This window comes from Solanum lycopersicum, chromosome 8 (genome assembly GCF_036512215.1).
Source record: "Solanum lycopersicum chromosome 8, SLM_r2.1".
Lineage (NCBI taxonomy): Eukaryota > Viridiplantae > Streptophyta > Magnoliopsida > Solanales > Solanaceae > Solanum > Solanum lycopersicum.
Genome location: NC_090807.1, coordinates 2,132,620 through 2,145,236, shown reverse-complemented (window position 1 = coordinate 2,145,236; position 12,617 = coordinate 2,132,620). Strand labels below are relative to the sequence as shown.

At 32.6% G+C, this 12,617-nt stretch overlaps 3 protein-coding genes across 3 annotated transcripts; 2 read left to right on the top strand and 1 right to left on the bottom strand.

Annotated features, from left to right (window-relative positions):
* The first annotated feature begins 1,406 nt into the window (after positions 1 to 1,406).
* Positions 1,407 to 7,445, top strand: LOC101251906 (transmembrane 9 superfamily member 9). Its single transcript, XM_004244478.5, has 7 exons — positions 1,407 to 1,616; positions 4,620 to 4,784; positions 4,869 to 4,978; positions 5,086 to 5,194; positions 5,304 to 5,416; positions 5,551 to 5,701; positions 6,085 to 7,445. Exons 1-7 carry the CDS (start codon positions 1,494 to 1,496, stop codon positions 7,240 to 7,242), a joined length of 1,929 nt encoding a protein of 642 aa, XP_004244526.1. The 5' UTR covers positions 1,407 to 1,493; the 3' UTR covers positions 7,243 to 7,445.
* A 1,018-nt stretch (positions 7,446 to 8,463) lies between these two features.
* Positions 8,464 to 9,732, top strand: LOC101253918 (fasciclin-like arabinogalactan protein 14). The gene has a single exon (XM_004244650.5). It carries the CDS (start codon positions 8,519 to 8,521, stop codon positions 9,605 to 9,607), a length of 1,089 nt encoding a protein of 362 aa, XP_004244698.3. The 5' UTR covers positions 8,464 to 8,518; the 3' UTR covers positions 9,608 to 9,732.
* A 249-nt stretch (positions 9,733 to 9,981) lies between these two features.
* LOC101251603 (uncharacterized) lies at positions 9,982 to 11,746 on the bottom strand. The gene is made up of 2 exons (XM_004244477.4): positions 11,562 to 11,746; positions 9,982 to 10,354 (listed from the first exon to the last, which is right to left on the bottom strand). Exons 1-2 carry the CDS (start codon positions 11,674 to 11,676, stop codon positions 10,164 to 10,166), a joined length of 306 nt encoding a protein of 101 aa, XP_004244525.1. The 5' UTR covers positions 11,677 to 11,746; the 3' UTR covers positions 9,982 to 10,163.
* Between the last annotated feature and the right edge of the window lie 871 nt (positions 11,747 to 12,617).

The following is a 12,617-nucleotide window of genomic DNA, read 5'->3' as shown; positions in this document are numbered from 1 at the left end:
ATAAATTTCAACTAACTGTATTATTATAAAGAATTTGAATCACTCGTCATTTATCTATATAATAGTATGTTATTTTTAAAATTACTCTTTTATAACAATTATCTTTCATAAAAAATATAATTTAAAAAGTTATATATATATATATATATATATATATATATATATATATATATATATATATATATATATATATATATATATATAAATTTTCATCTTTAAATTATTTTCCTTTTCTATACAAAAATATGATTAAGAATATTTTGATAAGACCTCAATTTATTTAGAAAAACTCTTAAGACCAATCATATTAATACAAACAATATATTTTTAAAAAATAAAAAATAAATAATGTATTTATATTTGTCTATAATAAATTATTTAGATACTAAATATCGTTATAAACGCATAATAATCGATCCTTAGGACCAGGGGTTGACCCACGTTGGATTTAGGGTGTTCATCCAAACACCCTCGGGCACAAAAATACGCAATATATAAAAGGTAAATTTTCTGTATTCTGTAGATCATATATTTTGAACCCCTCAATAACAAATAAAAATAGATAGATCAATGGTAAGACCCTTGAATATTAAGTTGCACGCCTCAGGTTCGAACATGCCAAAAGTGTAATTTTAAACCCAAAAAATTTCAAAGGGCCTATTTCGAAAGACTTATTTACACATTTATATTTTTATTTTTCGAACCTCCTGACGAAAATCCTGAGACCTCCACTGACTAAGACAATAAAATAAAAAGAAAAAATTACATAAATTAATATATTTTAAGAAATAATTACTGATTTTAGCGATACTTTTTGTTTATTATCATTTATAGCAGTGCTTTGTTAAATCTGTAATATGTATTAAAAGTAAATTATGTATGCAATATATGTAAATTATAATTGTTTTTTGAAATATCATGTATGTTTGGTAAAAAATTGTCAAATTGTATTAAAATGTGTGATAAATGTATTATTTATCATTAAAATTTGTATTATATATGAACAATAAATTGTTCTTTGTAATATGTATTAAACTTGTATTATAAATAAATTAAAAGTGATCAAGTGAGATAAAAATATCATCGCTATAAATGATAAACATTTTTTTTATCATAATATATTTACGTAAATTTTTCATAAAAAAATCTCAAACTAACTGTATTATATTATAAAGAAATTCAAATCACTCGTCATTTATCGCTCTTCTCTATAATAAACAATCAAAAATCTCAAAATCAATAATATTTATCATATCCGAAATTATACTATCTTTCGCAAGTCAACTTTATCGCGATTCTAAAAACTACTTATTAAATTAAAATAAATAAAATATATATATACATAGAGGAGAGAGTACTAACATTTTTTTCACCAAGTGGGACCCTGAAAAACGCATTTATATAGCGAACAACGCCAGTCTCGCTGTATTTTTTTTTTTTTTGGATCTGAAGAAAAAAAACCAATTCCCAAATCTAAACGCCATTTTTTCACCATGGGAGGAGATTGGCGATCTCTGCGAATTCCTTCATTGATCTGCGCTATTTATCTTCTTCTTACATTCAACAATGTCTACTGTTTCTACCTACCCGGTGTTGCGCCTGAAGATTTCCAAAAGGTTAGTAAAAATTTCATCATGTTTATCAGTTTATGTATAATTGTTAAATTTTTGGATAAATTTTGAAGTTAGATCGGATAGATGAATCGTTTGTTTTGAAAAATGAAAATGTAGATATTTTGAAGTCTGTGTATAAAATTACTAGTACAGTGATGCAATTCTTCTCGTATCGGAATGTGTGTGCATAAAATGGAGGTGCATTGCATTGTTGTTTCGGGATTTCATGAAGCGATTTTGCTAGATTTTGAAGCTAGATCGGTTAGATTGATCTCTTGTTGGAAAATGAAAAATGTAGATATTTCGAAGCTGCGGATAAATTACTGTATAAGATGAAGAATGTTTTATGTATGTGTGTGCACAAAATGGAGGTGCATTGTTATTTTTGTTGATAGTTTCGGATATCATGAAGCAAGTTGGCTGAAGTTTGAAGCTAGATCGGTTGGATTATCACTTTTTTTTTTTATAAATGCGAATGTAGATAATAGGGAAGTCTTGGAGGACTAGTAAAGTTGTCTGCATGTGACCTAGAAGCAGTCATTAATGCCTGCATTAGTGTTGATTGTCTACATTACACTCCTCCTCGGGGGCAGCCTTCCGCAGTTCCTGCTAACAATGCTTTGTGCACTGGACTACGCATTAATAAAAATGCAGATATTCCAAATCTGCGTATTAATTACTATATACAATGCAATTCTTCTCGTATCAAAATGCTTATGCACGTGTGTGCACAAAATGCAGGAGAATTGCTTTTTTGTTGTTATTTTCAGATATCAAGAGGTAATTTGACTTAGGTTTGGAGCTAGAGCTGCTAGATTAATCACTTTTTTAAAAAAAATTAATAAAAATGTGGATATTCCGAAGCAGCATATAAATTACTATATGTGATTACTTCTTCTAGTATCAAAACGGTTGTCAAAGTGATGAAAACTGCACATTTTAAATTGTTGATGGAAAAAACTTGAAAGATTATTTTTGTTTGAATATCTGGAAGCAAAGTGTCAAACTTTTTTATTTTAGTTACTGTGTTTGAATATCCTGTCTAAGGGAGTGAGAGTGTGTGTGTATTAAATGCTTTGTTAGGTTATTTACTGTTTGATTTGTGTTAGGTTTACAGATCTCTGTTGATCTAGGTATGGTTTTGTGTTAAACTTTGGTGCTTTGATTTGTGTGTATGTGTGGCTACTGTTGTAGAATCTAATTGGGTTTGATGGTTTATATTTACCTTGATTGGTGAGATGTTGAATTTAAAACCATCTGGATTCACCAATTGAATGAATAAGGAAAAACTATTGCGAGAAAGCCGAGAATGGATAAAAATGGCATTGAGGCGCATAGTTACACCAGTTCTGCTTAATGAAGAGAGAATGAATGCAATGATGCAGAATAGGTAAAAAATGTTAATTTTGTAAAGAAGAAATGAAGTTTGTGTTAGTACGTACACTTGCATTTTTGCCTGGAAACATACCGTAGATATGTATTCGGCATAATATGTGTATACAGTATACTTATCGATAAGGCTAGCTTGTTGGAATCTCAATAAATCCACCAGATACCAGCTGCTTCACCTAACACAAGTATCGGGTAACTTTGTCCATAAATATCAAAGTATATGTGAAGAAATTACCAACATTTTATGCTATGTTCCTTGGTTCTCACTTTCGGTGCTGTACTGTGTTGACACGACATGAGTTTGGGTGTGGGTGCCATACACGTGTTCAAAGACATGAGTTTGGGTGTGGGATCTGTATCGGTTTGGTCAACCGATTATGGGTATAGACGACAGAGAAATTCGGAAAAGATGCAATGGATTTGGTAATAAAGACGAAAGCTAAGGTGAAATTGTAGAAAATGGAATAGTTGGAAATGTCTATGTGAGTCCTTTTCCTTTTATCTCCTCCAGGATTCTCCTCTTGATCAGTATTTTCTCCCCATATAACTCTATTTTTAGATATTTGAATTACTTTAAGCCGAATCGCTGCACCCTTATTCGTACCCCCATAATCTTCAAGTTTAGATCACGAAGGATCCTACCTCTAAATCTGCACCCATATCGGTATCCCACACACGAATCCGAGCAACTTAGCTTGTATGCCTCTATGAAATTTGAACCTGGTCTCCCGTGGTCCCCTCCTGTTTCATTGAATATCAGACCACTCTTGGTCTGTGGTCTTGGGTTCTATATGTATATTTTGTATGTATGTTAGTATTCTGATTTATTACCTTTCTTTAAAATATAATTTATTACTTTATTAAATGACAAGAACAAAGAGGTTGTTCTGCTGAGAGTCAATTTAAAAGTTCTCCTCTGGCATTATAGTACAAAGTTATTTTTCTTTTACTTTGCCACGGCCTTTACGACTTCCATTCTGATGGCATGTGCAATCTAATATTGTCCCTTGGAATACAAGTCAACCCTGCTCTATAAGTTGGTTTTGGGCATTCTGACATGAAGGCAGCTAGTAAATTTACGCAATGAGAATAATCAGGTTTTTCTGGGAAACTCCTCATGATTCTGACTGGATGCTTCCCTCTTTTCCATCCTTCATTTGTCAAAAATGAAATTGATAGCCTTCAAAAATAAGTGTCATTCTCTATTTTATTCTGAACCATGACTGTTGTAGAAGTGTGTTGTCAATTGATTTTTAAAGTAATGTAACATGTTTTCTAGGATGCATGTTTATTGTGGAAAGTTTTGTATGGTGAAAGTGCCTATTTAATTCCCTCAGAGGAATTGTATGTGTATAAGCTGACTATATAGACTTGTTGGGTCACTTCACATATATCTAGGTCAGATTATGCCCAAAAAATTAGGCACCTATTTGTTTCATTGGTGATTAGTGCAAGCTGGATGAGTTATATATAGATTTTGTTGTGCGAAAGTTCTTTTACATGTTCTTGGGCGGGGTGAGTTTTTTGAAAAATCATTGGGAGTTTATTCTTAACCCTAAAAGAAGGGAATACATAGGCTTTTCTGACTCTGGAAGGTGACGATGTTTGTTGCAGGGAGATCTTCTGTCTGTGAAAGTGAACAAGCTGACCTCTACAAAGACTCAGCTTCCTTATTCATTCTATTCTGTTCCTTTCTGTCGTCCAGAAAATATCATTGATAGCAGAGAAAATCTTGGAGAAGTGCTACGTGGTGATCGAATTGAGAACTCCCCTTTTGCGGTCGGTTTCATCTACTTTATCACTTGATTTATTTACTTCATCTTATGATAACTGACTTCTTTTAGATCTATGTTTATACTGCAGTTTAAAATGACGGAGCCAGAGATGTGTCATGTTGTTTGCAGGCTTGTTCTTGATGACAAGAAAGCTAAGGAATTTAAAGAAAAAATTGAAGACGAATATCGTGTGAACATGTAGGTCAATTATTCTCTTGAGGAAACAGTGTCATTTTCCGACCTTTTAAAAGGATCATATTCTTCTTAATTACTCTTCCTAACAATTTTCTGGATTCGTGTGTCAGGATACTAGATAATCTGCCTTTAGTTGTTCCAGTTCGGAGGTTAGAGCAAGAAGCCCCTCCTGCCTATCAGCAGGGAGTTTATATTGGTGTAAAGGGACAATATGCTGGAGTAAGGAATTTTATTTTACTTCCCATGACACGATGTAGAACTGATTTTATATGTAGTAGAGCTAAATTTCATTATGGTCTACTCATTTGCCTCGTGTGATTGCCTGCAGAGCAAGGATGAGAAGCATTTCATCCATAACCACTTGACATTTACTGTTAAGTACCATAAAGATTTGCAGACAGACTCGGCCAGAATTGTGGGATTTGAGGTCATGCCATTTAGGTTTGTTTTCATGGCTACTCATATTTCTGTCTGCACTTATAGTCTGAGGCATACTGTAATGTGTAAGATTTCACTTGCTATTATTGTTTAATCTTTTGGTGCCAAAGAACTGATATGGCTGATAATATTTCCAGTGTTAAGCATGAATATGATGGTAAATGGGCTGACAATACTCGTTTAACAACATGTGATCCACATGCAAAACGGACAGTATCTAACTCAAATTCTCCTCAAGAGGTTGAGGCTAACCAAGAAATCATATTTACATATGATGTTGAATTCCAGGTAACTTATCAGAATTTTGTTAGATATGGCTACTTAATGTGATACTCCCTCATCCCAAAACAAGTTTCACCTTAGGAAAAATCGTGTTCATTAGGAAATCAATAAATACAACGTGTAGTTTACTAAACCATCCCTATTTAATAATGTCTCTAGAAAATTTAACACAGCTAAAAAGTTGGAGTATAAGGATATAGTTAGAAAAAATACTATTTTTTGTCTTGAATTTCTAAGGTGACACGTATTTTGAGACTATTTTTGCTAAGTTGACACTTGTTTTAGGATGGAGGGAGAAGTTATACTAATCTTTTTTGTAATTTTATATGTTGTCGTTTTTCAGTTTTACCTTTTGAGATTTATAGGGGATTCTCTGGTTTGTATTGCAGAAGAGTGATGTGAAGTGGGCGTCAAGATGGGATGCCTATCTTTTGATGGCAGATGATCAGATACACTGGTTCTCGATAGTAAATTCTTTAATGATTGTGCTGTTCCTGTCAGGCATGGTGGCAATGATAATGTTGAGAACACTTTATCGGGACATTTCCAAGTATAACGAACTGGAAACCCAGGAAGAGGCACAGGAAGAAACAGGATGGAAACTAGTCCATTCAGATGTTTTCAGGCCTCCAAGTAACTCTGATCTGCTTTGTGTGTATGTTGGAACTGGTGTACAGTTTTTCTGTATGATGCTTGTGACCATGATGTTCGCCGTCCTGGGATTCCTCTCCCCTTCAAATCGGGGTGGGCTAATGACTGCAATGCTCTTGCTCTGGGTTTTCATGGGACTCTTTGCGGGCTACTCAGCTTCCCGTCTCTATAAGATGTTCAAAGGTACAGAATGGAAGAAAATCGCTCTCAGGACAGCATTTTTGTTCCCAGCTACGGTCTTTGTCATCTTCTTCGTGTTAAATGCACTCATCTGGGGTCAAAAATCATCTGGGGCTGTGCCATTTGGAACAATGTTTGCTTTGGTGTTCTTATGGTTCGGAATATCAGTCCCTCTTGTGTTTGTTGGCAGTTACGTTGGTTTTAGAAAGCCAACCATTGAGGATCCAGTAAAAACGAATAAAATACCCAGGCAGATCCCAGAGCAAGCTTGGTACATGAACCCCATCTTCTCAGTTCTTATTGGAGGCATACTTCCATTTGGAGCCGTCTTCATTGAGCTCTTCTTCATCCTCACCTCCATCTGGCTGAACCAGTTTTACTACCTCTTCGGTTTCCTCTTCATCGTTTTTGTCATCCTGATAGTCACCTGTGCCGAAATAACCATCGTACTATGCTATTTCCAGTTATGCAGTGAGGACTACTTATGGTGGTGGAGATCCTACTTGACATCAGGCTCGTCCGCACTTTACCTGTTCCTTTACGCTACCTTCTACTTCTTCACTAAGCTTGACATCACTAAGCCTGTTTCTGGGATCTTATATTTTGGTTACATGTTGATTGCTTCATATGCATTCTTCGTCCTCACTGGTACCATCGGTTTCTACGCATGCTTCTGGTTCACAAGACTCATCTACTCGTCTGTGAAGATCGATTGATCCTCCAGTTCACTGGTTTGTCTGTCAACATGAATGCTGTAGAAGATTACAATTGAATATCCAAAGTAATTTGAACATAAGAATATTACAATGTCTTAGTAAAATTTTCCAGTATTTAGTTCAGAACAAAAAGCTTCCTTTTTTGTTCAATAGAGTTCAGATGAAATGTTCCTTTACCAGTTGGTGAAGTTGCAGTTTTTAAATACTTTCTTCAATTTTCTTTAGTCTTGAAATACAAAAGAAAAAATTAATGCAAGTATCTCTTTTTCATATCGGGGACGAATAAAAATGAACATCTATTTTTCATATCGGGGACGAATAGAAATGGACAAGGAAGTATTGAATTCTAATCCATGATTTATTTAATAGATTTCTTAAGATATACTATATTATAAAAAATAAAAGTTTTTACATTATACACTAGATTCGACGATGAGAGTTGTTTTATGAATACTCTACGAATATATGTGTGTTTTCTTTGTTGAAACAAATGTATTATGAAACATTCGTTGTTTAATGAGTTAAGTGATTTTCAAAACAGAAGACATTTAATTTAATTGAATAACTATTTTTAGCGTACAGTTTAAGTTATATATACTAGTAATAAAAAAACAGATGTAGTTTAACCTATTGTTATATGTTAATTTTGATTAGGTTAATTACCAATGTGTACTTACAATCGATATTAACTTTTAACAAAGACGAACTTGTTTCAACTGAATAACTACTTTTACTCCTACAATTTCAATCATATATACTGATAATGTAAAAACTTTTATTACGACAAAATATATGTAATTTAACCTATTATAATATTCTAATTACGAATGACTATTTACAACAGATGTTACTCTTTAATAATTTTATTAATAAAAAAAAAACTAATTAGCTAACTCATTTTGTTTTTACTGACAGTGCATACAACTCAATATTAATCGAAAAAGGAGACTTTTTCTTCTATATCAACGCAATTTTTCTAGGTATGGTCAAAAGTAAATTCACATTAGGAGAAAATTATGCTTACAAGATCTTATGTAATTAGATCATTAAGACAAGATTAGTGTTGTGTAAGTACAACAGCTGTCCCAATAAGAAAGATTATTCTCTCTTCCACCATATCCTCCTATCCACTAAATTAAATTAATTACCTCTAAAATCGGCGCAAATTATTTACACTAAGTCCTCATATTTCATTATAAATATTCCACCTTTTCATTTTCTTCAAACCACTATCAAAAATCAAAATCAGACAATATTTCTAATATTAATCCAAAAAATGGTTAATTTCAACACTTCACTCGCAACTTTTTTCTTCTTCTTCCTCTTGTTATCTCGAGCTAAGTCTTTTAACATTACTTCTCTACTTAACCATTACTCATCTTTTAGCAGTTTCAACAATTACCTAACTCAAAGCGGAGTGGCTGCGGAGATTAATTCACGACGGACCCTCACTGTCCTAGTCGTTGAGAACAACAAATTATCGCCCCTCAAGGGGATGTCACAAGACGCGATAGCTAACGTCATGCGCGTGCACGTCTTACTCGACTACTATGACGTTCCAAAGATGCAAATGTTGCCTAACAAGACTATGAAGACGCCTACTTTATTTCAAACGACTGGTTATGCGAACAACGACAAAGGGTTTTTGAACATGACTGATTTGGGTGTTGGAAGTATTTCGCTAGGCTCGGCTGCAGAAGGAGAAAGACTCGAATCGAAATTAATTAAATCTATTGCGTCACAACCTTATAATATTTCGATATTGCAAGTTAGCAATGTCATTATTCCATCGGGAATTGAGTCATCAACACCAACATCTCCTCCACCTACCCCTGCCCCAATTAGTAGTGCACCAACATACTCCCCTGCTTCTTCGCCCCATGGATCATCTGCAGCCCCTGGTACTGGTACTGACACAGGGCCTGCACCAGAATCAGAGGCTGCCCCTGCCCCTTGTAATGACGCAGGGCCTGCACCAGAATCAGAGGCTGCAGAGACCCCTACAGAGGCTTCCCCTGCACCGGCTCCACATCATTTACCACCCAAATCCGATGCACCAACTGCAGAGACTCCTGCGAGTGGATCAGCTGATGCACCATCTGCTAGTGCACCATCATCTGATGTACCATCGGCTGGTGCACCATCATCTGATATACCATCATCTGGTGCACCATCAGCCGGTGCACCAGAGGCCGATGCACCATCGACCGGTGAACCGGAAGCCGATGCATCATCGGCCGGTGCACCAGAGGCTGATGCACCAGCACCAACTTCAACGGGGGATAATGCTAGTGCTAGTTCTATTTTAGGTGTTAGCTTAGTTTTCATTGCAATGACTAATCTCTTTCTCGTTTTAGTGATTTAGATGACGAATATTGATTTAGAAATCAATAACTTACTTTAGAAGTTGAAAAAACTTGTTCGAGAGAGGTTGTATCGGAACCAATTTTTTTACCTTATGAGTTATTAATAAATCTTTTCCGATACTAATTTTATTTGACCAAAGAAATTCTTTAACGTGAAGTGTTAAATAGGAAATGAAACTTATGTTAGATTTATTATGTGTTCAACAAAAATAAATTCATCATTTTTACGAGTCTAATTTATTATTAACTTGACAACGATTTAAGTTTCGTAAAATTTAATAATTTTCCGAGTTTAACATTCGAATATATGTGAAATCGTTGAAATTCAAGAACCAATTTCTACGAATTGAAATTCACTTCAAATTTAATCGCGTAAATCTAAATTTAATCGCGTAAATCTAAAGTGACAGTAAAATAAATTACAAACATTTCCAAACATAAATTATAGTAAAATTCAAAACGAAATGTTTTGAATGAAAGTTATTAAAAAGGGTTATAAGTTGAGAAAATTTAAGTAAATAATACTATTATAGTAAATATTTCTCTTTTATGAGTCTACTTGCGAGGATGAGTATCTTTAGGGCCGCCAACTCCGGTGGCCACCTTGGCAACGTCGACGGCGGAAGCTTCCGGTTTCTTCATCGCGTACATAGTACCGTACCAAATCGCACCCGCGATACCTAAACCGACGATAGTCATTGTTGTAATGCTATAAGGCAAACGCCCTCGTTGATGTAGTATCGTACCTGCACAGAGACGAATTCAAGATTTAAATTTAATATAGTCTTTGATGTAGTATCGTACCTGTACGAAGACGAATCCAAGATTTAAATTTAATATATCGAAAGTTTTAACTTTCTCAATTCAGTGTTTGTAGTGTCTTAAAAATTTTGTTCCCTTTTATGTTGTATTATTATTTTTGCTTTAAACTAACTATCTTATTTGTAGTAGGCCCCATTTTTATACGACATTTTTATTATTTTTTTGCTTTAAATTATCCTATTTATACTAAATAAAATAATTAAGGTAATAATTTTATTATTGCTAAGTTCTCTCAATTACACAATTGAGCATTTTAATAACACACAAATCTTTATAAATGCGACTAACCTAAATGCAACATGGGAAAAACATTAAATTGAATAACAATGACTCGTCCCTATTTATTAGTCCATATTTCTTTTTTTTTCCCGAATAATGAAAAAAGGACAAACTTTTTTTTTTCAATTATGCCCCTATTTAAACTATTTGAAAATTTTCTTAAGTTTAAATTCATTTTTTTAAAACTAAAATTAATAAGAATAAAATTATAACTTCACTATGCTAAATTATTAATTATTGCTATCTTGATATGTGTGCTATTTCTAAAAAATACGGAGCGAGTACTTATTACTCAAAATTAATGTATATAGCTAATACCAATTTTAGTAAACTTCTACTCCCTCCTTTCGATTCGATATTTTTTATCGTAGCTTCTATTTTTAAAATCGAACTATAAAATTTTGACTAACATCCTAAGAAGTATTTTTTTTCAATCATATTAATATGTAAATTTTTTTTATAATTTATGGTACTTTTTATATAGTTTTAGAATATCAATTTTTTTGTTTAAATTATCGAATTAATGTGATCCACTTTACCTTTTAAAATTAATCAAATTTGACTTTCAATAAACGCAAAATGTTAAAAAAAATTCCGAATGAAAGAAATAATTGCTTAGCATAAAATTCAATACAATATCAAATCATCATTTTGCAATCTCACATAAATAAATCAAATGCAAGTTGAAATGAAATTACTTAATCTTGTCCAAGCAATTTTAGCATAACTACTAACAACCAAGCCACTTCTAAAAATAAATTTAATATCGATATAATTCTAACCAGCAACCAAACGTAATATTTTAGTATCTGTATAATTCTAACCAGCGATCAAACGTAAAACCCAAAGTACCTGGATTGTGGCCTGGTGGTCTCCTAGAGGATTCAACACCAGCTTTTTTCACTTCTTCTGGACTCATTTTGTGTGTATCTGCCATTTTTCTCCATTCTTCATTATTTCCTGCCATTATTAATTTTTATTTTTATTTTTTTTTGCTTTGAAATATTAGAAATTAAGATGTAAAAAGAAAATTAGGGTTTTTTTTTTTCATTTTGCATGGTTTTTATTAGAAAATAGAAAACTTGAAAAGATGACACGTTGTGATAAGACACTTGACATGTGTCTCTTTTTGTAGTGTTCTGGTAATGATTACTCATAGTTACGTATAAGTATTTTTGAGATTTGAATTTAAAATTTTTAATTAAAAAAAAATAATAATGAAATTTAAATGTATGATTTTTAGTTATAGAAAAAATAGTCTTATTTATCTAGTGTATGGTTTTGGCTTTATTATTGTAAACAACGAGATGTAATGAAAGCTAGTACATAAATTGGATTGTATTATTTATTTTTAATTTACGTGATATATAAAATTTGTAAAAGAAAAATATTTTTTTTTCTGTTGTATGATTTTATTTTTTTTTAATTATTCGTTCTATGTTTAGGATTAGTATTGGAATTTATTTTGAATCTACGTTTGTGAAAATTTAATTTGAAAAAATTATAGTGGCTTTTCATTAAGAATTTTTTTATTAATTTGTAAAATTCGAATTTTAGTGTTTAAAAGGAACTATAAGGAACCGATGAAATTTATCTATATTTTTCAAAGTAAGAAACGAATGAAATTTATCTATATATCCCAAATATGAATTTTGTTGAATATAATGTTTTAAAATATATGCATAAACTTAAATAAATTTTTTTAGCTAAAATTATCTTTAAATTATACCTTAAATTTAAATATTCCTAAAGTATCATTCTTAGCAACCCTTCGGGGTAGCTCAGTGATTTGAATTTGAAGCTTCCATGTTGAAGGTTTCAAGTTCAAAACCTCTTACTAGCGAAAGCAAGGGGTGTACCTTTTGGATCAAGTTTGTCGCACAAAGCTTACCTAGTGCAGATTATCTC

Bases quoted from the DNA above. Each gene is read 5' to 3' on its own strand.
- LOC101251906 (XM_004244478.5), top strand. From the start codon at position 1,494: ATGGGAGGAGATTGGCGATCTCTGCGAATTCCTTCATTGATCTGCGCT. The intron at 1,617-4,619 runs GTTAGTAAAAAT...TGTTTGTTGCAG, and splicing joins CGCCTGAAGATTTCCAAAAG to GGAGATCTTCTGTCTGTGAA. The intron at 5,702-6,084 runs GTAACTTATCAG...TTTGTATTGCAG, and splicing joins CATATGATGTTGAATTCCAG to AAGAGTGATGTGAAGTGGGC.
- LOC101253918 (XM_004244650.5), top strand. From the start codon at position 8,519: ATGGTTAATTTCAACACTTCACTCGCAACTTTTTTCTTCTTCTTCCTC.
- LOC101251603 (XM_004244477.4), bottom strand. From the start codon at position 11,676: ATGGCAGGAAATAATGAAGAATGGAGAAAAATGGCAGATACACACAAA. The intron at 10,355-11,561 runs GTACTTTGGGTT...GTCTCTGTGCAG, and splicing joins ACCACCAGGCCACAATCCAG to GTACGATACTACATCAACGA.